Below are 22041 nucleotides of genomic sequence, written 5' to 3'. Positions count from 1 at the left end.
AGAAAGAATCATCTCAATAGCAGTTGTGGTCACAGTGCGTTTTGCATAACTTGGAAATCTATTTATGTTTGCGTTGGAGAAAGTGTGTGTTAATAGCCCGTAATCCACAAATCACATCTGGATAGACGGCCAAGTGGCATAAAAGAGATGGGGGGGTCAGGCTTTTGCGGTAGATCTGAATGAAACCTGGCAAGTTCAAGCTGCAGCGACTACATCCATCAGTGAATTTGGGTGGAGATAAAACCTCGAAACACACACGCACGCCTCAACTATTTACCTCACTGCCCTGAAACAACGTGACACAAGCACACGTTCAGCAGCAACATCAGCAGTTTAATCATATGAGCGTGCACACACACGTGTGTGTGTGTGCAAAAGAGAATGATGGGAATGAGAACAAGAGAGGAGGGGGGGAAGGATTAATACCAAATTATACCTGGGGGAATTTGGAGAAAGTAATGTTTTCAGGTTTAATCACACTAACGCAGTTACAAAATACAAGTACTTTAATTACTGTACTTCAAGCTAAATTTGTAGGTACAAGTGATTCATCTAGCTCCCCATTTCTTGATTATTTATTTTCCTGCGGCATTTGAAAACAAATATATCTACTTTTGTCTTTTTAGTGACTTCTCTCTGTGACATGCGTGCACTCGCGGATGATAACGAGGCGCTCTAAACCGTCTGAGCCAATAGACAATTTGAAGGGAAAATGGCAGACTTCAAATTGCGCAACTCGGCATTGTCTTTGCTATGGAGGGGGGGGGGGGGGGGAATACATGAGGAAAACTGAAATGGTTAAAAACAGTTAAAGGCTATATCCAACAAGTTGTACAAAGAGTAATTCTCAGTCTTTGCAATTATCTTTGGACGTATTTTATGTTCTTAGAAACACATTCATAAATTCACTTTACAGGGCTTTTAGCAGACTTGTTTTTTCTCTACTTAATACAGAGTGGGAGGACATTTTCCACTTCTGTACTAATGCATCTAACACAAACATACAAAAATATTTTTAAGCATTTGTTTTGCAAGCACTTATTTTGTACAAGAAAAACAAATCAATAACCTTCAATTGGGCAGCCATGAGAAAGGAGCACCAACAGTTTCCATGTGTAGAACTTCTTAAGTAAAACTAAATGTGAAAACATTCGAAATAGTGCAGAGAATCTACCTGTGAGGTAGGATATACCATCTGTGATGTAAAAAAAAAAAAATACCCAAGCCCTCCCTCTGCAATTGTGTTGTATGAAAAGTTGCCATTTGACGAGTCAATTTAGGCTTTAAGATTTATTATGACAGTAGAAAATTGAGTGAAACAAATTTTCAGATTGTTAATAATGTAGATTGACCTAGCTTTACTGTATTTTACAGTACCGACTTAGAGCTTTGTGCTTTTATATTGATCGAATAGCTGTAATCAATTACAAAGGGAAGGAAATTGCAATTTGAGGTCAAACTTATGATCAGAAATTCACATGCACACAGGAACAATTTCAACGATTTCAGAACATTAGACATCCTGTATGTAAAAGCAGGAACGACAAAGTCAACAGAGACGAAGCACGCCCCCCTGGGCGAGCGCCTCCGTGTTTAGACGCCACCAAAAAAGCGCCTGCCGTTAGTTTCACGGCTGTACTTCCAGAATGGATTCGGCCAGGCTGGTGAGTTTGCATTCCTCCAGCGCTTTGACTAGCCGGCTCAGCTTGGCTGCCCTCCCCTCCGCCTGGAGGAACCGGCTGAGGAGCTGATAGGCCTGCTCGTACAGGCCTTCTTTGGCATACTCGTAGGCCAGGTTGTCAATGGCCGTATGGCTCAGAGCGCCGCACTCCCTCCCCAGGGTCCTCCCCACGTGCTTCCACTGACGGCCCACTCCATTAGCGAAGCTCTGAACATCTGCTGTCGTCAGCATTCGATCCTCTGATGGGGCGGGAAAAAAAAACATTAACGCAAACTGTACTTAATTGCGATTACGTCATCAGAGGTTTACAAAATAAAACAGAAACACTTCCCAATCCCTTAAGGCTCTTCAACTCACAGGAGAGTTACAGTATCTACTTTATATTTGATATCGTTTGATTCTTTATGGCGCCCCGATACAGGTACAATAGTAATTAACTAGTGTTGTTTGTTATTAAAAAAAACAAAAAAAAAACAATTCAATACAGCATTTGGAAATGCTAAATTATACTGATATGAATAATAACGATGTGTACTTTGACACGAATGTTATGTTTACAACAATCAACATCTTTTTGTCTAGAGATTGGTTGTGACCTGAGCTATGAGCAACTGTGATGTCATTTTCAGTCAACAGCAAGCGGCAAAATGGCTGCCCCTTAAGGTGGATAAAAACGGGTGACTTTTGCTGCTTAACTCCTATTACATGAACGAAATACTAAATACATAATACCGTGTTTAGAAACTTCATACTAGCGGGAGCACATACAACATATTATTGTAAAGAAAATATTTGGGTTGACTTTCCCTTAAAGCTTAGTTCGATGCATAGTGAATGACAATTGAACAGAAAGCTGGCAATTTCAAATTAATGCAATCCACCAAAATTATCTGATGGCATGCCCTAATCTCCCTTTAGGTTGTGACCATCAATTCCTAAATGGTTGGATTAGAGAATCATCTGTCAAACTGCACACAGTTTACGTGCAGCCAGCAAAGTGAAAACACAACAAATGCAGCAGATGGTCACTGATGTTAGGACATGTTACATGACGTGGATTCTTTTCTCTTGTCAGTGAGGTACAGACCAATGCTTATTTGCATGTGTAACACCACATGATCAGATTATAAGACCTGTTTGAAAAGTCAACCCCTGAAAATTCACCTTTGTATTTATCCTGTGATTTTTGATGCGAAACTCATGGGACTTAACCGTCAGAATAGAACTCACCTGTCTCAAAGGGTTAACTAAAGCACGCATAAAATGTAACTTCTTTCATGTTAAAGACTTTGTGACAAGATTTAGGGAGCAACTCGACTCACCAAAAACTTTATTCTGAAATCTGAAGCAGTTGCTGGGGATTTGCTGTGTGAACGGGATCTGCTGGTGTGGAGAAGGCCCCTTGACCTCAAGCTCCAGTTGCATATCAAGCCGATCAACTTCTTCGTCACGCAAGCGCTCGGGCTGTCAGAAAACGAGAAAAAAGGCGCTTTAACTGCCACAAACCAAACAAAAATAGACAAGTGATACCTTTCAGAGGCAAAAAATGTGCTGTCTGTCTAATTATCAATCTATCCGTCCATCTAACCGTTTAGACTTGAATCTTTTTTAATCTTGCAAGAAATAAAAGCAATACTAATAAAAGCCCCAAATTTTAAAAATATATGCATACGTGTGATTGGTGAATTTGCTGCAGACAAAACTCGAGGTTGTTCAAACATTGATCCAAGATGTGCGCTCCGGCCTTGAGCTGGGTCTCTATCCTGAAATCTTGTGCCAGAGCGAGGAGCCGACAAGCGTGCTGAGAGATGGACTGACACAGCGCTCCAGAGGTGTAGCTCTTCAGGAACTGCTGACACACTACTACATCCACAAACTTCACCTCTACTGCGAGGAAGGGATCGGCATCATGAATCTTTAGTATCTCGTACCCGTCCAGACCACCTGCGGAATCTGACCGTGAAAAAATTATTTAATGGCTGTGCTCACTTTTGGATATACTGCAAATCTTAATTCTTCTGCTCACCTATCAGTGTCAATTTGATGAGTTTAAAAACGATGAACTTCTGCTGGTCCTTGTAGAGGGAGGGCAGGTTTGCATCTGGACAGAACGACCGCAGAAACAGAACGGCACATCCTGTCCAGGAGCCTCCATCCAAAACTTGGCCTGCCATCCTATGAATATGGAATCAGCACATAATCAACTCGGTACCTCGGATGACTAAATCTGATGCTCTTGCTGTATGGATTCTGCACCGACCGAACAGGACAAGATCTAAGGTAGGCCACTTCCTGGAGGAGTTGCTACACTTCTGGCAAAGTCCAATCTGGCTTTTTTTTTTTTTTTTTTTTAAAAGCTTGTTGCAAATAAGGTAACAACCAACCTGTCATTGGTTGATCAGAGCAAAAAATTGTTCCGGGAATTGTATTTATATTTTGATTCTATTCATGATATCATTAATATCGGTTTGGAACTGCTTCAAATAATGTGGGACAATTACGTGATATTTAATTGCATTTTTATGGCAGAGTTGCATAATATTATATTTCATTTTTGTATGGTACAGTTGCGTGATATTATATTGCATTTTGGTATCGCATTGGTAGTTTGTATAATTACTACGCGATAGTGGTGCTACAAAGTATTAAGAGTTGGATTAATGCACCGAGGGTCCAGGTACCAAATGCATGGCCCGTCACTGACATTCCACCTTTCTACCCATCTTTGGCCCAGCCTCCTCTTGCAACTTCATTACATAAAAACATGTTTAATCTGAAGCCTCCCTCCCCCCCCAACGCGACACAGCCCCGATCTCCTGTACTCTGGATGAACTACATAGGCCCGCTCATTTACGCCCCTTCCATGCACAGCATGCAAGAAGGCGCAGCATGGAAAGAGCATCATTTGAGCTGGATTATGCACATCCTCATATTTCACTAATACACAGTACGCTTGACTCTTGAGTCTGCAGGAATCTCAACAATTTAGCCAGTATTTAATTATATGCAATCTAATCTACCGGTGCTCTGAAAGTATACCGCGAGATTAGTTCAGCAGCGGTATGAGGATTAAATGATCATCGGGAGCTTAAAATATATCATTCATTTTTTGCTGCCAAAAAAGCAACCTCTAGTATTCTGGACGGACTGCTTGTCTGATGCTTAAGAATGTTCCATGTGGGGTTTTGCTACCACAAGTCACTTGTGTCATCTTGTGATGGACTTGGGACTTTCTTTATTATACCTGTTATCACAAAACTTCTAATGATGGTGGAAAAGATCATGTTTCTACAGTTATCATCATCTTATAACCTTCAGAAAAATAGACACATGGAATAAATCCTGGGGATATTTTCCCGATTAAGAAACACTGAAAATTAAACTTAATGCATAAAGAGTTCTTTAATCATCCTAAATAATTTATATGGATTTTATTTCACTGGTTCGGTATATACACTGCAATTCTGTGAAACCAATAGCCTCGAATGTGTGTTTTCAATAACATTTATATCTAATGTCAACATTTGGGGAAAACACTACATAAATGTGTGCTTTTGAAAGTTTATATACATATAATGTACAGTAGTGGCTACTTGTACTTGTATTGTTGATAGTCAGCAGATGAGTCAGCAGGAACTACAATTTCGTAAAAGTTAGTCGACGAGACAGCTCGTGGGAATCAAATTGAACTTTGCGAAATAGCGAATAGCGTTTGCAGAACGTACTCGCCATGCCTAAAACACAACGTAATTGTTTGCTAAAACGCAAGTAAACTTACCTAAAAACTTTTTGGGTACACTGATCGGTGACGCTTCCTCCTAAAAGCTTACCAACTGACACTGCGATCGGATTTCCTCGTCTTATTGGCTGACCCGAAGAAAAGTACTCTGATTGGTTAAATCTCATTCAAGGGCGGGGCAAAAACCGGGGAGGGAAAGAAATGTGATTTATCCTTCCGGGATGAAGAAACCTCAAGCTTAAAAGTAGGCCATCGCCACAATCATTCTGGGTTATTTGCAGCCACTGATATCGTACTGTATAAATATTTGATGAGAGGCAGGATGTTGAAGGGTCCCCCTCTTTAATACAATTATGAAATGATGAGACCAATTATTGCCATGTGATCAATTTAAAAACAGTGTAATTACTGTCTTTTTGCCTTTTATTAGTGATTCAAAAAGTTGTCAATGTTAGTATCTAAGATATTCAAATCAAGTACAGTACATTTGTCAACAAAGCACTAGTATATAATTAAATTTAGTTATTCATTTCTAATTACTGTGCATTTTTCCTCCATATTTGCATATTTAATGCTTGTGTGCACATGTTTTGGGATTGTGAGAGGAACTCAGATGACTCAGAGAACAGAATGCAAGGCAGACATGGTAACCACTACACCTAAAATAACTATTAACAAAAACATAAAAGTGCTGTAAATAAAATTTTATTCATAATACACAAAAGAGAAGTCATAGAATGCTCCAGTAGAAGAATCACTGTTGCTTCTGTGGTTGACGTGCTTGACAAATTTGAGTGTTTCCTTGTCTCTGTAGACCAGAGCGAGGGAATTATCTTCGGGATAGATGGTCAGCAGCTTTGAACGAAAATAAAGACATTACGATGATCAGTTATAGACAACAAATTAAAAAAAAAACTCACTTCCTCATCCTCTTCATTCGCAATGTAACAAGTGGAGCCTCCGAACTCTGACTGCCAACCTGAAAATCAAAAAAGATCTCAGTCATCTCCGAACTGTGAGATGGACATCTCACTGCGCCCTAATATTATTAGTATTATTATTATTATATCTACCAATAACATTGCTGTTGAAGGTTCTGGGCAGATTAGACTGACATGGCAACACAAAGATGCTCAACATGACTGGCCCAAAAAAAAAAAAAAAATCTAAACTATAACAGTGCAGTGAAGACCAATCCACTCTTTCACCCCAATGTTGATGTGTTGTCACAGTTTTTGTATTGACTGACCCGCACAGTTGAAAGGTAAGATGAGGTCTAGTGCGTATTCCGCTCGTGCTGCCTCTGCGTCGTGCAGTAAAGTGTAGCTGCCGTGGGACCATCGTCGCAGTTCACCACAACACGTAGGTGTACTCGGCTCTAAGTGGAGGAATACAAAAAATCAAAAATCAGTGGAAAAACAAAAAAAAAAAAAAAAAGGAAGGAGTTTAAGAAATTTTGTGAACCTGACTCTTTGCTTGTTTCATTTGAGGACCCTGTTGCATTGCCGTCCTTTTTGGAGCTCTCCTTCTTCTCTTTGTCCTTAGTTTCATCACCGTCATCATTATCGTCATCATCAGCTGGGCACAGGTAGTGCAATCGGAGGCCCGTAAAGTTGGAGAGAAGCAGGAAAAAGGCTTCTGAACAAAGCAGCTCCCAACAAGCGCTCACACACTCAGGTAAAGTGTCCAGACAGGCTGCTTCGTAACATCTGAACGTGAGGAAATACATCAGGTAGAATGAATCCAAAATACATGACGGTTCACCCCTTCCCCCACAACACCGCAGATTATTTTTATTGGTTATTACAAAAAACCTTGAGTTTCCTTTCAAAATGACTATTTTCTGTGGCATCCTACACAACAAAATACTCCCACAAGATTGTTTTTAATGTTGCAAAATGAGTATACGCCAAGGAAAACCTAGCAAAGCGACAAACAAAAAAAAGAACAAACTAATCTAGTCATAAGAATTCAACTACAATTGATCAAAAATCTGAAAATCGTATTTTTTAAAACGAGATGTAATCAAAGAACCTTCCCCACCCACCTCTTATTAGCAGGACCTTTTCGCGTCCACTGGATCTCAGCCGACTGCAAGGCCGCACACACTTGCTGAAATTTCTCCTCCTGATGACACAGTAAGGAGGAGGAATCAAAATGAAACCTCCAAAGTACACTTCTGACTGTTGTTATTCATTCCTAGAAATAATTCCTCAAGCTACACCATTATGCTTGATTGGTTTTGGGATAATGAGAGATTCTGTGGAAAATGCGTTCAAGGCAAAGAACACAGAGCACTTTACCCTGAAAAAATCTTTCAGCTGAATTTCAGAGCTTTCTTCAAACTCATCCTGAATTTGCTCCTGGTAGGAAATATCCAGGTAGAGTGGATTGATCCACTCCAGCAACAATGTCTCCTAAAATGGACGCACAAACACCATATTAGCACGTAGTTCAACTCGCTTGCACATGCATGTTTATACTCACATCTCGGGGTAAGTGTTCGCTCCGCGAGACGAGAGCCTCTATGTGACGGGGAGGACGCTCCAGAGACGGTCCGTGAAACCATCCGCTTAGAGAAAGACGACACTTGTCCTGTGACAACACCTCCGATACCTGGATGAGCACAAAACATGACCTTTTTTTTTTGCCTCTTTGGCTTGACAGGTGATGCATATCATTCTTACTTGGTGGAAGGAGATCGGAGACACTTCAAAAAGTACGAGCGTATTCCATGATGGCACGAGAGACTTCACAATACTTTGTGGTTGGAAATGAGCTGAGGACACAGATTTTCTTCAATGAAGATGTCACATCAGTAAATGCCAAACTGAAAGAGAAACTCACCATCCGTTGTGTAAAGATCGAGAGAACCCCCATCACTACTCAGCCATGGAGGGACAAGGTAAAGAATGAAGGCAACACGTCTCCCCTCCAGTTCATCATCATGACACAAAAGAATATCTACAAACAGTTACAACAGACACAATGACACAAAACTTAAAAATATCATTGTTAATTCTGGTTAAATGCTCACCTGTGTATTGATATTTGGCACATGAAACATCAACAGTGGGCTCCAATTTGACACCCAAAACCTCCTCAAGCCATAGTCGGAATTGGCTGAACAGTGCTGATCTGGAATTAGATGAAGAACAATTTTAAATTACATTTTGTTTGTTTTACTTCCCACTATAAAAACAACAACACATTTTTCCCAAATGACTTGTACAGGTCATATTAATGGTGTTAAATGTGTTGTATTTGAGTTGATGGAGGTCTCAACGGAGAGGCAAAAGCATTCACTGTACAAACCTGCCATGACATTTTGTTGCAGTATAAATAATAAATGATCCCAAGAGGAAGCCGTCATTTTGCTTTTAATCCTGGTTTGGATTCAGCAGAGTGGAGTGCTTTGGGAGTTGCATTTCATAAACATATATTTACATCCAGTTAAACGTTATACACGGCGTTATTTATTCCTCACGGCCGGTATGCATATCAACCAAGAAAGGTCAACAATCGTCTTGATTTAAATGCTGTGATACACTCTCATTTGCGAACCTGGCATTTATGGATTAATTAGGCTTCAATACATTTTGGACATAATATTATTTTACACATTACTATTGCTAACTTTGGATTTATCCACTCTGAATAAGAGAATTGTCACATTTTGGTATCAAATGTAATCTCTTGCCCCCTCTGGTGGCACTGATGAACCATGCAACAGCTCCAACGACAATACAGTAGGGCTGCAGTGTTGGTCTAATAATTTGGGAAAAAGAGGAGAAAACAGCTTGTAGACTTGTCACTGCGTGTTACCTGGTAGGATCACAAATACAACATAAAAACTTACCTCAGGCCTGCTATGTGTGGCTCAGTTCGCTTTCTCAAGTCATCGGACTGTAGGGGGGGGGACAAGATTTAAACGCTGGGATCACATACCCACTTGCTGGGAAAGTCATGCACAGATCAAGTTGAGGCTCACCTGTTTAAATTTGTAGAGATCATTGGACTTTGAGTGAAAGTTGAGCGTGAGAAGTTCTGTTTGTAGATTGTCCAAGAAATTCTCACTTTGGATAAAGTTTTTGATGACACAGTGAGGGAAGGGTTGGCAGTCCAACTCCAAATCACCTGCAGTGTTACAAAGATGGGTGTTGGAAGTGGCTGCTGAACTGCATGATTACAACATGACTAAATATGATATAATGGAAAGTAAATGAAAGCAGTCATGAATAGATTAAATCAGGTCAACATGAGACAAACATTGAGCATTGCTACAATTGGCTAAATGGTTCGTGTCAGATTCTGTGTTGACTTCACGGACCATGAGTGTAGTGAGACTTCTGGCTCCACGCATCCTTCACCGCCCTCTTCACGTTCTCGTCTCTAACAACACTACAAAGTTCTACTGTTTCTTCGCAGTTATTTGTTTTCCTTTTCTTCTTGTTTGATTTTATATATTCGCCCTGCTGCCTTTTAGATGCCATGGTAGAGAGACTTATTAAGAACCATGCGCAAAAATGGCCCCGGTGGTGACGTCACGAAAGCTGACATTGCGTCGCAGAAATATGACATCAGTGGCTTCATATTTTATTTTTACTGTATTTTAAAAAAGCACGTTAAGTCCAACTCACCTATATTCGACAAAATACAGTCCTGCATAACGAATCTAGCCGGTCGGTGATTTTAACTAAACTCGATATGTAATCCAATGTCAGCAAATATACATTCGCTGTGGTCATAAAACATTTACACAATATTTTTAAAATAGAGATTCATTCTAGTTTAATCCAAACGCTCCGACGTCATGATAGCATGCCTTTTCTGTAGGGTTATGGGATTTGCATTCAATCATTTTTATAAATTGTTGTAAGATGGTGTTAAAAAAAAAAAAAAGATCTCTAAGCCGCATTCAACAAGACATTTTAAGCAGAGCACATGGTATTCGAACAGGGCCCTACAAACACATTTTATTGATTAAGTATAAAACATGAGAATGCTACATTAGCTTACTGACCGTTTGACAAAGCATAACCTCATACCACTAATTTCCCCAAGCAAACTGTATTTTGCTGCATTTTCGAAAATCGCAAGGAGCATCAAAATATGCAACGTTATAATTACATTCACTATCCAAGGGGCAAACAAATACAAAATTGGTCCTGCACACTTCATAAAAACATGCACACACAATTCATTTTTTTTACTAAAAAGAAAAAAAACAACATACTTTAAAATGTCAGTAAACAAAGTAATTGTTGGTTTAATCAAACCTATCCAGAGAAGGCTTAAAATCTGAAAAAATGCAATATAAATGTATCTTCTACAAAATAAAAAAAACACTAGTTCATCGACATAAAAAAATAAGAAAATTGTTTTTTTTCCTGACAAAAGTAGAGCCAAATATTTTCAAAAATCCCAAGGAGCATCAAAATATGTAACGTAATAATTACATTTACTATCCAAGGGGCAAACAAGTACAAAATCAGCCCTATACACTTCATAAAAACATATGCACACACAATTCAATTTCATTTTTTTTATTAAAAAGGAAAAAACAACATACTTTAAAATGACAGTAAACACAAAGTAATTGTTGGTTTAATCAAACCTATCCAGAGAAGGCTTAAAATCTGAACATAATGCAATATAAATGTATCTTCTACAAAACAAAACCAAAAAAAAAAAAAAAACAGTCCATCGAGGTAAAAAAAAAAAAAAAAAAAAGAGAGAACAGTTTTGTTTTTTTCTGACAAAAGTGTAGCTAAATATCCCTGGCGGACTGTCAATATTTTCAGCACAGGTCACATTTCTCTCATGTGAAAGTGGAGCCGAAGATGAAAAGTTGTAGTTTCTCTGCATTGTCCACGTGGTCTTCAAGTTTCACTTCGACTGGGCTGCACTCACAGAGACAGCCAAATGAACTTCACTTAGTTGTAGATGAAGTTGAACCTGCAAAAAAAATGGTTGGGACTAATTACAAAAACGATTCAGACAACTTTCAAAATCTCAATTCCATCTCTCATGCATATTTTAATGACACACAAACTGACTGCCCACTAAAGCCCCAAAACGAGGATATGAAATATCCTCTTTTGGCAAAGTCTAACAGAATTATCTGCTCTATTTGCATTATCGGCAGACACAAAACAAAAGAGAACATTACCTGCTGAGGAGCTGCGGTAGGCTAGAAATGATGGGTCCATACCCAGGGGCGTTGTCATACAGCTCAAACAACGGGGCTGCCACCAGTTTATAATTTTTTGGGACGGCAAACAGTGCTGTAAACGAAACAAAGCGCACACACCACTCAAATTCTTGTCCTGAATACAGCTTTGTTGATAGACCCACCTTTTTCCTGCAGCTGAACCAGGAAAAGTTTCTTATGCTCCTTAGGTTTGGTAATATGAGCTGGAATGTAGGGATACTGCAAGGTACGCAATTATAGGGGTTAAAAAATGCAACTCATTTGCTAGAAAATGCTTGCTATGAAAATAAATGTGGCAAACGTAGCATTTTATATATACTAGCTACTCAGTCACTGTGACAAATAAAAATCTTAGGATTCCAGTCGCCGTGAAGGACAAACCTGTGGAGGCTCAAAGTTGGGGCGCCACCAGTTGCCAATACAGTCATCAATCACCCAATCCTGCTTCACGCCATCCTGGCGCCCGAGAATCTAAAACACAAATAAATCATTATATAAACCCGAAAATTACTGAAGAGAGAAGTTCAACAATATGGGCCAGGCTGGTGACGTATTAGTGTGTCATATTTGACCATTTTTACAAATAACAAAAATATATATTGATATCGGTGAATCCCTAATTAACACTTTTGCTCAGTATAAAGTGTGAATCTATACAGTAAATGACATTTGTAATGATTCCTACGGTCTACCTAAACATTCTGTGCACCCTTTACCTCGGTCATTAGGCGTTTCAGCCCTTCTACCTCATCTTCTCCAGGACTCAACTCCCCACCAGGCCTACAGGAGAGAAATAAAACATCAAATATGGACTCATCTGATGGTTACCCAAGAACACAAATTCCTCACAGCTTGAAGAAAGTAGTGCCCAGTTGCAGAAGTAGGACATGCGGCAGCCTATGCTCGTGGACGATAAGTACGCCCTCCACGGTCCTCCTCATTCCCATCTTGTCAAACTCCTCGCGCATCCGCTGGAATCTGGCCGCCACTGAGCTGTCCTTCTCATACAAAGGCTCTTTGGTCCCAAAGGTGTAGTTGGTGAGAGGATAACTACAATACATGTTCTATCATTAGAATCCACAATGTTGTCCCCACAATAGTGTAACGATCGCCCTGAAACAATGCTCGAAGAAACGTAACCATCACATGCCCAGTAGTAGCGCGACGTGGCTATGCTAGACCTTTAAGGTTAGAAACACACTTTGAACCAACTTGGATTTATTTGTGAACAAATAGATGAACTCACAGATTGATAGTCCTCTCCAGGGTGAGAGGCTTCGCCGGGCCGGTCATGTATTTGCTTCCAAACTGAGAGGAACTCCCGCGCGGCCAACCTGTGCTCGAACGATTGGGGGGCGCAACCGACATATCTTACGTGTGCACGTGAGATTAAACCTCCCTGCAAACGCGACTAAATCCAAACGCTGTTTTGGAATAGACGCAATGAACAAAATAGCTATGAAAGAAATATAGAAGACTACAATGGATAGTACTCAACTCTTCCCCTCCACTGTCGTTTCCGTCGTCAATTGACTTCCGGGTCAAATACGATGATTTGTTCATTCCGGCGCGGCTGCCGCCAGCGACTCTTGCTGGTTGGAGTAAGTAAGTACATTAATCAAATCGCAATATACGTGAGGCTAAGACACGTTTCCTCATTGTTAACAATAATAGTCTCTATAAATAACCATCAATGAATTAAAAAAGAAAATCAAATTGCAATCACCTAAGAATCTCAAAAGCAACTATTAAATATATTAAGCCCACAGTTCATAGCCTTTAAGCCCACGTCCTTTTCTACTCCCACTCCCAATGAAAACCATCTGGAAAATCCATTTGAGGAAAATGAAAGGAACCTTGATTCTCTTTTTATAGAGTGGTTGCCAATCTCGTGAGCAACATCAATCACATGAAAGGATAGATCCTGTAAATGCTATTCAGTGTGAGTTTGGGGCATGTGAATCCAAATGTTGATATAATGTTGTTGACAACGTAGATTCACAATGGCTCTTAACAATAAAAAACAGAAACCATCCATCCATTTTTTATGCTGCCATCCTCATTAGGCTTATCACATCAGAACAGGAAGCCGGCATAGTACATTGGCAAGCCAATCCCAGGCCGCATAAAGACAAACTAGCATTCACACTCACATTAACGACTATAGACAGCGCAGTCCTCATGACCATAGCATGCAACGTTTTGGAATTTGGAATGTGAGATCATAAAGAGCCCGAAGGCCGATTTCCGGTTTCAAGCCTACAGCCCTAGAACTGTGACATGAAGGTGCATGCTTACCACTTATGCATTGTACCACAGCTGCAGAAGCAAGTGATGGTATACTATATTTATTCAATCTGTTCAATCTGTGTCCTGCTGTCAAAGTTTTTAATGGCATTTGATAACGGATGGATGAATTGATGGATGAAGTTTATAGAACAACACGCCGCTGTGAGACTTAATTAGTTATGTCAGTGCTGTAATTACAATGTACCAGATCAGATGATTCATTGTGCTGCACCTTATGAAACTACAGGTCTGGAGCCAGGGACATCTTGATGTGCTTTGAGCAACTAATATTGGCTTAATTTTTGTAATAATATCCACAGATTAGCCTATTAAATCACATTACTTTTTTAAAATTAAAGGGAATTTCAGTGTGTCTCTAAGAAGCGGACTTGGATCAGCTTTACTGTTTCTTTGCTAAGTTTCTAATAGTGTGTGTCTTTTCATCATACTTGTTTTTATCACCCAGGCTTGTAACCGCAGAGCACAGACCAGCTTTAATGTACAATACAGAATGTCTTCATTGAACACAGGATGCTTTATTCTCTCTGGCATCCATGACATAAGCTCAAGGGGAAGTCCTGTCCGCTGTAGCTAAGAATGTTCAATTCTGAGGCACTCTCTATGTGGTCAAGAGCATGGCATCAGGATTTTTGGGGGGCCTACAGAGACATATGAATTGTTCGTTGTCTCGCCCGGGCTCTTATGTTGAGTTGATGGCCTGTGACTTATATGAGCATAGGGAACAGTTTGTAATGAGCTGTCAATGTAAGATCAATGTAAAAATGTGAAGTAAGATTTGCATTCTAAATGAAATGTCAGTTTTATTGCATTATATGTTTGACTGTGGCTGTTGAGTGAAATAAGTAAGAAAATAATTTTGAGCAAGTTCAATAGGTTTAGGAATGTCTGACTCAAGTTTTTTCTTGATGTTTGAAAGAGAAGCTTTCATTTGAATCTTCAATCATCATGATCAACATATTTTCAGGGATTTGAACCACTCGTGGTCTATCTCGCTGGGTGGAATTTGCCTATTTATGTATATGCATTATCCTAAACATAAAAGACCAATTAAAGAAAACAAATTGCTCAATTCAATATTCCATTTAATAGTCATATCTATTTTTTCTTATCCATCTATTGTAAACATGGTGTCTTTAAAACACAGTACTTGTCTTATGGTACATAATCATATACGTGCAATGCAAAATTCAAACACAAGTTAAAAAAAAAAAAAAAAAAAAGGACAAAAGACACTGCTGGAATTGTTGATAACGTACACACCATGGTTCTCAGTTCTTTGGTCCAGTGGCCCAACCGGGTGTGTGGTGTGCTGCTGTGGTCCCTGTATAGGAAGTGCCATGGATCATTTAATCATTTTCCTTTACTGTGGCCTAACCTGCCTGCGTCACAGTAGTTGGTCCCAAATTTAGCAATACTGTACCATAAACAGTACATATATACGTATATATAATTATATCTTTCTTTCTTATTTCTTTGTTTCCTCTTGGTTTGGACGCTCATTCTCTGGTGCAGGTTTAGCCTCTCGCTCTACTGTTGCCTGTGGGACGTCTTCATTTTTTACATTTGCTTCTTTCATTGTCGCTTCACTGTTGTCTTGAGCTGTTTTTTCCTCCTCACAATGCTCACTCCCCTTGCCATCGGCCGTGATTTTCTTGCTTTCACTTTCTTCAGCTGGTTTGCTCTTTTGGACTACCTCTAGCTCCACATCTAAAAATAGGAGAGAATTTGTGCTGATTAGACACAGAAAAGCAATGAAAAATAGCGCACGAGTTAGTTTACAACAGGGGTGTCTAAACAAAAATCAGGGAAATCCAAGTAGTGAATGAATATAAAATATAATAGTATACTTCACATTCTTTGCATGACTTCAGCAATTTTCTTCAACATTTGTAAACAAATCTCTAAAGTCAATTGACTTTAAAATCAAAGAATTTCAAAGGGGCCCTTTGTTTTTCCTTTCATCCTTTATTTGCTTACCTGCACCTTTTGCAGTAGGACTGGATCTTTTGTCGAAATTTGCTGGTAAATCTTGGCTTGTACTATCAAGGGCAAGTGCTGGACTGGTCAAATTGTGCCTTGTGACACTGGAGTCTTCAGAAGCAGGGAGGCAGGTGGGAACGGATGTGAGGGTAGAGCTGGTTTTCTTTAAGGAAAGTGGGTCGGTCGTGAGCGGAGAGCTAATTGCATCTGCAGTCGTTAAAGCAGCGTTATTAATGGTGGTGGTGGAGATGATGGAGTCGGCGAGGTTGGTTTCACTGGATGAGGTTGACGGAACAATGTCTATGCAGGCAGTAGATGTAGTGGTAATGGAGATGCTAGCAGGAGGAGGGGTGGAGGAGCTAGTAATGGAGGTCTCAGATTTAGGAGGAGTTGAGCTCGGGGCCACAGATGTGCTTTCAGCGCCTGTTGACGCGCCTGCAGCGAAATCATCACGAGCTACAGTAAGCGGACTGGTAGCAGAGTCTGATTTGGTCTCTGCAGAAAATGGAGTGGACACTTCTTCAGTGGAAACGACAGAAATTGCCACTTGACTATCTGAAACCATGCCATTTGACAATGGACTTGTCGGTTTAACTGATGTGTTGGTTTCGCTTTTGCTGAGAAGACTAGGAACAGTTTCCAAGGTGGCAATGGAAGTTACTGTTGTGGAGTCTGAAGTGGCAGAAGATCCGGGAGTAAGAGATTCAGCGGAAGGGGCAGGGGTTTTGCTAGGTGCTGTCGGGGAGCCAGAGGTGCATGGTTCTGTGCTAATCGGCTGAACTTCAGGGTCAGAAGGTTTGCCATCTAGATCTGTACCATTTGTTGCAGTGGTGTTAACAGCAAGCACATCTGACTCGGGAGTTGCAGTACTAGAAGAGGAAATTGTAACGTCAGCCAAGTCAAGGCTGGCATTTGACATTACAGCAGGAGTAGCAGGGCCAGATGGAGCTGCGCTTGGACTTTTTTCTTTAGTGGGTGTGCTTGTTTCCCCCTCCTCTATTTGAACCAAGTCATTCTCAGGCGTGTTGCGGCCAGATGTTGCGGGGCCGGGACCAGGCTTGAGCACAGGCTTTGGGGGCAAAGCCGGTTTTCCAGCTGACTCATGTGCTGACACACTTGGACGTATTTGACGCCTTGTATCTGGTGATTAAAAAAAAAAAAAAAGATGAAGACTCATATTTGCAAAAGTATTAGACCACCATTAGAGTTGTTTTATAACAATGTGTATGTACAATGTCACTCAGAGTGAAAACCTCCACCAAGGCTAAACGTGTATCTATCCATCTGTTTTTTGTTTTTTTTTTAGTTATCAGATTACTTCCAGGTTCTCAGAGTTGATGAACAGATGGTGGAGAGGGCGGGTGCATTGATGTTACGTGGTTTACTCGACCCTGCTGTGTCAGAACAGCCCACTTGGAACCCCAACTGAGCAGCTGCTACAAATTGTTCCTCATACAAGATTTTGACAACGGAAGCAAGTCAATAAGCAAACACAACCATGACCAGGCATGCAAGTACGATGGAGTGGAAAAAAAAAAAGCTCTTCAATGTCATTAGCCTTTAGGATGTGCATTTGGCTGAACTTGCTTGATAGACTATCGGAAAAATAATTAATTGATCAATTAGTGCACTCCATTTTGCCTCAATCAAGACACAAAGTTTGTGCAAAAATCTATTTTGTGTTTTGGCACACTTCTGCTAACAGTACTTATAGATTTTACTGTTTTATTATATCTAAATGACTGTTATGGGAAATGTCATTAAAACAGCAAAAATAATGGTAGAACAAGACATTGGCGCATTACTATATGTCCAAATTGTGTTTTGTGTGTTTTACCTGAGGATGCTGACATAGTTCTGTGTTTTGTGAAAGTCGGGGTTGGCTCAACTTTACTGTCAATAATGGTGCCTAAAGAGATAAAAAGAGGGGAATACAGATGATATTTAAGATGACAATAAACATTGTACAGATACTGCACTGTTAATTCTTGCAAGTCCAGTATGTACTAATAATTTTGTTTTTGGACATACCTTCAGATTCTGCCTTTTTCATCTCTCTCTCTGGATTCTATGAGAATATAGGAGACATTACAGATTGTTATTAATTGGATCATTTCAAGATTCACAAAGTCAGTCAGCTCCACACCTGCGTCTCTTCTGGCTGTGCTTTGGAAACCCCGATCCGCTGAAGCATAAGATGAAGTTTCTGTTCGAAGCTATGTTGGCCTTCAAATTGTTTCTGAAAATCATCATGTAGAAATATGTTAACAATGAACTTGCAGAGCTAAAGGCTTGACACTCTGGCTGCGTGACACGCACCTTTCTGCCATTGGCAGCGCCTGCTGCTGATCCAGACAGTAAAATAAGAGACTGGGACTTCCCTTCCCTGAGAGCACGACGAGGTGGTGCCACTTCACCCCTCAGTGGAGGAACATCAGAGGCAGGTGTTTCCTGCACCGTTGACTCTCCAGTAACACCACCGGGCTGCTCTGTCCCTTTCTCCTTTTCATTCTCCTTGTCATGTTCCTTTACTCTGTCCTTATCTTTTTCTTTATCAGACTTGGCCGCCTCCCTAAGAGGGCGAATGAGATCAGCGATGGAGGCCTTCTTGGGTCGACCCTCGTGGCTCGGCTCCGATTTCAGGCCACGCCGCTTTCGGAGGGTAAAGAAATCCCCGAGCTTCCTCCTGAGAGTTTTTGTCGGGGGTGGACAGGGGACAGAGGTTGCAGGAACCACTTCATCCACTGTGATGGACTCTGGTTCCTCATTTTGCTTTTGCCTGAATGTGAAAGGTTAATTGTATCAATTTATGAACATACTGTATAGTCTAACATATATTTGGCCACTGCTTGCTATATTGTATTTTCACAGCAGCAAAACGGTAAATACTAGGACAGCAATTATTTATTGTTTTTATATTTCTTACAATTATTTTTGCAAAACCGCTGCATCGCAACTTTCTCCTAAATTAACTGATTCTGATGAGGACACCTTTAGAGTAGTGATACTGACCCTATGCACACAGTGTCAAGACAAACCAGAGTGCTAAACAGTACAGTAAAAGGCAACTGGTGATACTCACTCTGTATCAGCGGGAAGAACTCTCTTTGTAAAGAACTCCTCCACACCTTCATCTACACGCCCGATGAACTCAAGGACTTCATTTTCACTCTCAATTATTGTCTCCTGATTACATTTGTAGGAGACACAAATATGCATTTTACATCAAAGTTAAAGCATTACAAATGTAACTTGGTGTTATGTAACATTGACCTCAACAAAACCCACACAGTCCTTCACTAGTGTCTCCATATAGGAATATTTTGGCTTCGGTTTTTTTGCTACAAACCAGCCACCTGGGAGACAGTTGCTCAGTAACGTACAATGGGGGGGCGTCATAAGACTTTCCATGTAAGATCTTTCATTATGCCAATGAAGATAATACAGTATCAATAATGTAGCTGTATGCATACTGAATCATACTGATCACATTAGCATCTGTGCCCACGAGTCGCAATAAAAGCTGGGAGGCTTGCAGCAGAGCACAAATTCAGCAGAAGTCACTGCTATACGATACCGTGTCAAGGGAATTGCTTGGATTTTGTCTCCCTGACCACTGGCTCCAAGGGAGTGACTGGATGTCTACATCCAGAGAGCTATGTGACAACACGATGAGCCTTAAAGAGAAATCAGATGATGCATATTTTTAATGCACAATCCTGAGAGGAAAAAAAATAGAAGGCTGCAGGCTTGTTTCATTGTGAGTGGGGGGGAAGAAAAAAAAAGGACATTCAAGCCAAGCTGCCATCTGCAATGCTATTCAGGCAATCACGCTCTTGGAAATCACAGCAAATGCCATTTGTGGTGTCTTCACGCAGCTAGTTACCGGCACAATGGCACTGGCTTATTCAGGCAAGGGAGCAGGCTTCTTTGCAGCGCTCCCCCTCCATCGGTCCCTTCCCTTCCCCCTGCCTCTCCCCTCTGCACCCTATTACATCTCCTTTCTCCCTTACCCCCCCCCACCACACACACACACACACACACACCACCTCCCCTTTTTTTGCCTTTTCAATCAATTTCTCACATTACCTGTGGTCTGCTGGGACGATAGTTGAGTTTTTGGCGGTGAGGTCTCGGTCGGCTCTGGGTGTAGTGCCTGAGCGCTGGTCCGCCCAATGGCAGCTCCATTGGGGAGACACGGCACTCTGTTGCCGTGGAGCTCTGTTGCCTGGGCTCTGTTGCTGAGGCACCGTTGCTAAGAGCACAAGCACCAGCAGTATGTAATGCCTCTGCTGATGTAGGAGGGGCCAGCCCCGGCGAGACTGACAGATATGACAACAGAGCCTCGCCTTCCTCTGCCCCCTCCCATCGGAGAGTGAAACGATGAGAAAAGAAGATAAGAAAATAATGTGAAGGCATAAAGTGACAATAGCTGTTTAATGAAAATCGACATGGTGGACATTGGTGGATTTTAGTAGTGAAAACTGAAATGCACAAAATGTGCTAATGGTTATGTAAGAAATTAATAATTTATTTGACATGACAAGGCGGTTAGCTATCCCACTCACAGTTTTGAGGTTCAATTCCAGCTTCAATCCTTCTTTGTGTGTGGAGTTTGATTGTCCTCCCCAGACTTGCAAGAGTTTTCTCAGGGTACATGGTACTTTATAAAAACACAAAATACAAACATTTTTATGTAGAATATGAAGTATTCAGCAGTTTGTGATTGTTTCATCTGCAATCCAATTCAGTGTGCTGCTCCTCTTGGTGTGCACACATTGGCCACCAGGGTGCAGTGCAGTACAATACAGTCAGGCAGACCCAAATGAAAAACAGACTTCTACTCCTCAGTAAATTGCTATAATAGTTGACATTTTTTATATAGCATAGAGATTGTATGCCTGTGAACTATCTGTCTGCGTGTGTTGTTCCACCATTTGTATTCAAATAGCCATTGCATTACTTAAATTGATGTTACTGCTATAATATCTCAAGTTAGCGGTCTCAAATTAAAAAAAAAATGTCTCAATGATGACTTGAATCTAAAAAAAGATATTGCATTTACCTATTTTTAAACTCTATGCATGATATTAGTAAAAAAAAAAAAAATGCAAATGGTGCCGGTGCTATTTTTGTCCACTTGGAGTCGCCATCCTCATGTTCAAACTGTCGCATTATTAGTGAATTTAAACGTCAGCGGCTTTAAAAGGTGGGGACTGAGTCACATGGGGGTCAGCAAATGAGAGCACAAGGTTGGCTGTTTTTGGGTCAAGTTGAGTGTCTCTGTAAGTCAGTAGACACCTTGCACGTCATCATATTTTTCTTTAAGCCAAACTTTGGACAATCTGTGTTTAACACAATTTTTCCTCCTGGCACGCTTTTTTTGCTATGTTAAGTGAGTATCTCATGAGAAAAAATGCTCACCACAAAATCCTTGGTATATGAGGAAGTGAGGATAAGCAGTGTGGAAAATAGATGATTCAATATACAGGCAATGCTCTGAAATGTTGTACATCTGATTTAAAATCAGCATCCGTTCCCTTTATTGCATCATCTTAAATAGGGACGCACAGACTCACCTCTCCGCAGTCACTTCGCCCAGATCTTCCATGGGGATTTCCAGGCATCTTCCTCAGGGTTTCCTCCCAGTGGATTTTGGATCAGTCACAACAATTTTAAAGTTTCAGTCTGCTTTTAAACACACAGACATCATGAGAACAGGTGAAAAGATCAGAACATATTATTCCAATCCTAAAGGCTTTATGCTGACTCCCAATCAACTGTAAAATAGATTTACATTTTCTGCTACTTGTCTATAAAGCACTGAATAGCTTGACTACTGAATACATCAAAGAAATGCTGATGAAATATAAACTCTGAGATCTGCAGGCTTGGGTCAGTTATAGTGTAGTCCAGAGTTCACTGAGATATGGTGAAATAACATTTAGCTATAATGCTGCATGCAAATAGAATAAGCTGCCAACATAAACATACCAGCTTGTTAAAAAATCTTAGGTGTAAATAGGTCGACTCGATTTCACGATTGCAGTAGTATTTGGTGAGCAGACCAGTCGCCCCCTAGCGGTTGATTCTGTGAACTTCCTAATTCATCTAATG

The 22041-nt window shown here is 40.6% G+C and overlaps 4 protein-coding genes across 5 annotated transcripts; all 4 read right to left on the bottom strand.

Annotated features, from left to right (window-relative positions):
- Window positions 1-860: 860 nt before the first annotated feature.
- On the bottom strand, window positions 861-5602 carry tradd (tnfrsf1a-associated via death domain). Its single transcript, XM_049719114.1, has 5 exons — window positions 5460-5602; window positions 3708-3856; window positions 3354-3634; window positions 3004-3145; window positions 861-1920 (listed from the first exon to the last, which is right to left on the bottom strand). Exons 1-5 carry the CDS (start codon window positions 5585-5587, stop codon window positions 1628-1630), a joined length of 993 nt encoding a protein of 330 aa, XP_049575071.1. The 5' UTR covers window positions 5588-5602; the 3' UTR covers window positions 861-1627.
- A 507-nt stretch (window positions 5603-6109) lies between these two features.
- On the bottom strand, window positions 6110-9974 carry ogfod1 (2-oxoglutarate and iron-dependent oxygenase domain containing 1). The gene is made up of 13 exons (XM_049719109.1): window positions 9751-9974; window positions 9412-9557; window positions 9280-9326; window positions 8458-8558; window positions 8268-8384; window positions 8108-8199; window positions 7908-8036; window positions 7724-7837; window positions 7468-7547; window positions 6885-7129; window positions 6670-6798; window positions 6341-6399; window positions 6110-6275 (listed from the first exon to the last, which is right to left on the bottom strand). Exons 1-13 carry the CDS (start codon window positions 9911-9913, stop codon window positions 6126-6128), a joined length of 1572 nt encoding a protein of 523 aa, XP_049575066.1. The 5' UTR covers window positions 9914-9974; the 3' UTR covers window positions 6110-6125.
- Window positions 9975-10365: 391 nt separating this feature from the next.
- nudt21 (nudix hydrolase 21) lies at window positions 10366-13183 on the bottom strand. Its single transcript, XM_049719116.2, has 7 exons — window positions 12881-13183; window positions 12484-12684; window positions 12351-12414; window positions 12016-12105; window positions 11778-11853; window positions 11593-11707; window positions 10366-11378 (listed from the first exon to the last, which is right to left on the bottom strand). Exons 1-7 carry the CDS (start codon window positions 13000-13002, stop codon window positions 11357-11359), a joined length of 690 nt encoding a protein of 229 aa, XP_049575073.1. The 5' UTR covers window positions 13003-13183; the 3' UTR covers window positions 10366-11356.
- A 1826-nt stretch (window positions 13184-15009) lies between these two features.
- Window positions 15010-21646, bottom strand: LOC125967674 (capping protein, Arp2/3 and myosin-I linker protein 2). Of its 2 annotated transcripts, XM_049718936.2 has the most exons (10): window positions 21504-21646; window positions 20493-20587; window positions 20014-20286; window positions 19007-19110; window positions 18244-18703; window positions 18071-18163; window positions 17956-17992; window positions 17762-17833; window positions 15922-17064; window positions 15010-15651 (listed from the first exon to the last, which is right to left on the bottom strand). In XM_049718936.2, the coding sequence occupies exons 3-10, from the start codon at window positions 20110-20112 to the stop codon at window positions 15410-15412; spliced, it is 2250 nt and encodes a 749-aa protein (XP_049574893.1). In that variant the 5' UTR covers window positions 20113-20286; window positions 20493-20587; window positions 21504-21646; the 3' UTR covers window positions 15010-15409. The 2 variants fall into 2 exon arrangements, with proteins under 2 accessions (XP_049574893.1, XP_049574894.1); XM_049718937.2 differs by lacking the exons at window positions 20493-20587; window positions 21504-21646 and having other exon boundaries at window positions 19007-19601; window positions 20014-20317.
- Window positions 21647-22041: the final 395 nt, after the last annotated feature.

The sequence above is a fragment of the Syngnathus scovelli genome, chromosome 4 (genome assembly GCF_024217435.2).
Source record: "Syngnathus scovelli strain Florida chromosome 4, RoL_Ssco_1.2, whole genome shotgun sequence".
In the NCBI taxonomy this organism is placed as follows: Eukaryota; Metazoa; Chordata; class Actinopteri; order Syngnathiformes; family Syngnathidae; genus Syngnathus; species Syngnathus scovelli.
The sequence above is the reverse complement of the archived record's forward strand: the minus strand, read 5'-3'. Positions and strand labels throughout refer to the sequence as shown.

What these genes read in the sequence shown, in the direction of transcription:
- nudt21 (XM_049719116.2), bottom strand. Translation starts at nt 13,002, where the DNA reads ATGTCGGTTGCGCCCCCCAATCGTTCGAGCACAGGTTGGCCGCGCGGG. An exon ending in GGCACTACTTTCTTCAAGCT is followed by an intron (nt 12,415 to 12,483) that starts GTGAGGAATTTG and finishes TCTCTCCTGTAG; the next exon opens with GCCTGGTGGGGAGTTGAGTC. An exon ending in CTACCGCAGCTCCTCAGCAG is followed by an intron (nt 11,379 to 11,592) that starts GTAATGTTCTCT and finishes TTTTTTTTGCAG; the next exon opens with GTTCAACTTCATCTACAACT.
- ogfod1 (XM_049719109.1), bottom strand. Translation starts at nt 9,913, where the DNA reads ATGGCATCTAAAAGGCAGCAGGGCGAATATATAAAATCAAACAAGAAG. An exon ending in ATCTCTACAAATTTAAACAG is followed by an intron (nt 9,327 to 9,411) that starts GTGAGCCTCAAC and finishes CCCCCCCTACAG; the next exon opens with TCCGATGACTTGAGAAAGCG. An exon ending in CCACACATAGCAGGCCTGAG is followed by an intron (nt 8,559 to 9,279) that starts GTAAGTTTTTAT and finishes ATCTAATTCCAG; the next exon opens with ATCAGCACTGTTCAGCCAAT.
- LOC125967674 (XM_049718936.2), bottom strand. Translation starts at nt 20,112, where the DNA reads ATGGAGCTGCCATTGGGCGGACCAGCGCTCAGGCACTACACCCAGAGC. An exon ending in CACAGCCAGAAGAGACGCAG is followed by an intron (nt 17,993 to 18,070) that starts GTGTGGAGCTGA and finishes ATATTCTCATAG; the next exon opens with AATCCAGAGAGAGAGATGAA. An exon ending in GAAAAAGGCAGAATCTGAAG is followed by an intron (nt 17,834 to 17,955) that starts GTATGTCCAAAA and finishes TTATCTCTTTAG; the next exon opens with GCACCATTATTGACAGTAAA.
- tradd (XM_049719114.1), bottom strand. Translation starts at nt 5,587, where the DNA reads ATGAGATTTAACCAATCAGAGTACTTTTCTTCGGGTCAGCCAATAAGA. An exon ending in TGTACCCAAAAAGTTTTTAG is followed by an intron (nt 3,857 to 5,459) that starts GTAAGTTTACTT and finishes CCATATTCATAG; the next exon opens with GATGGCAGGCCAAGTTTTGG. An exon ending in CATCAAATTGACACTGATAG is followed by an intron (nt 3,635 to 3,707) that starts GTGAGCAGAAGA and finishes TTTCACGGTCAG; the next exon opens with ATTCCGCAGGTGGTCTGGAC.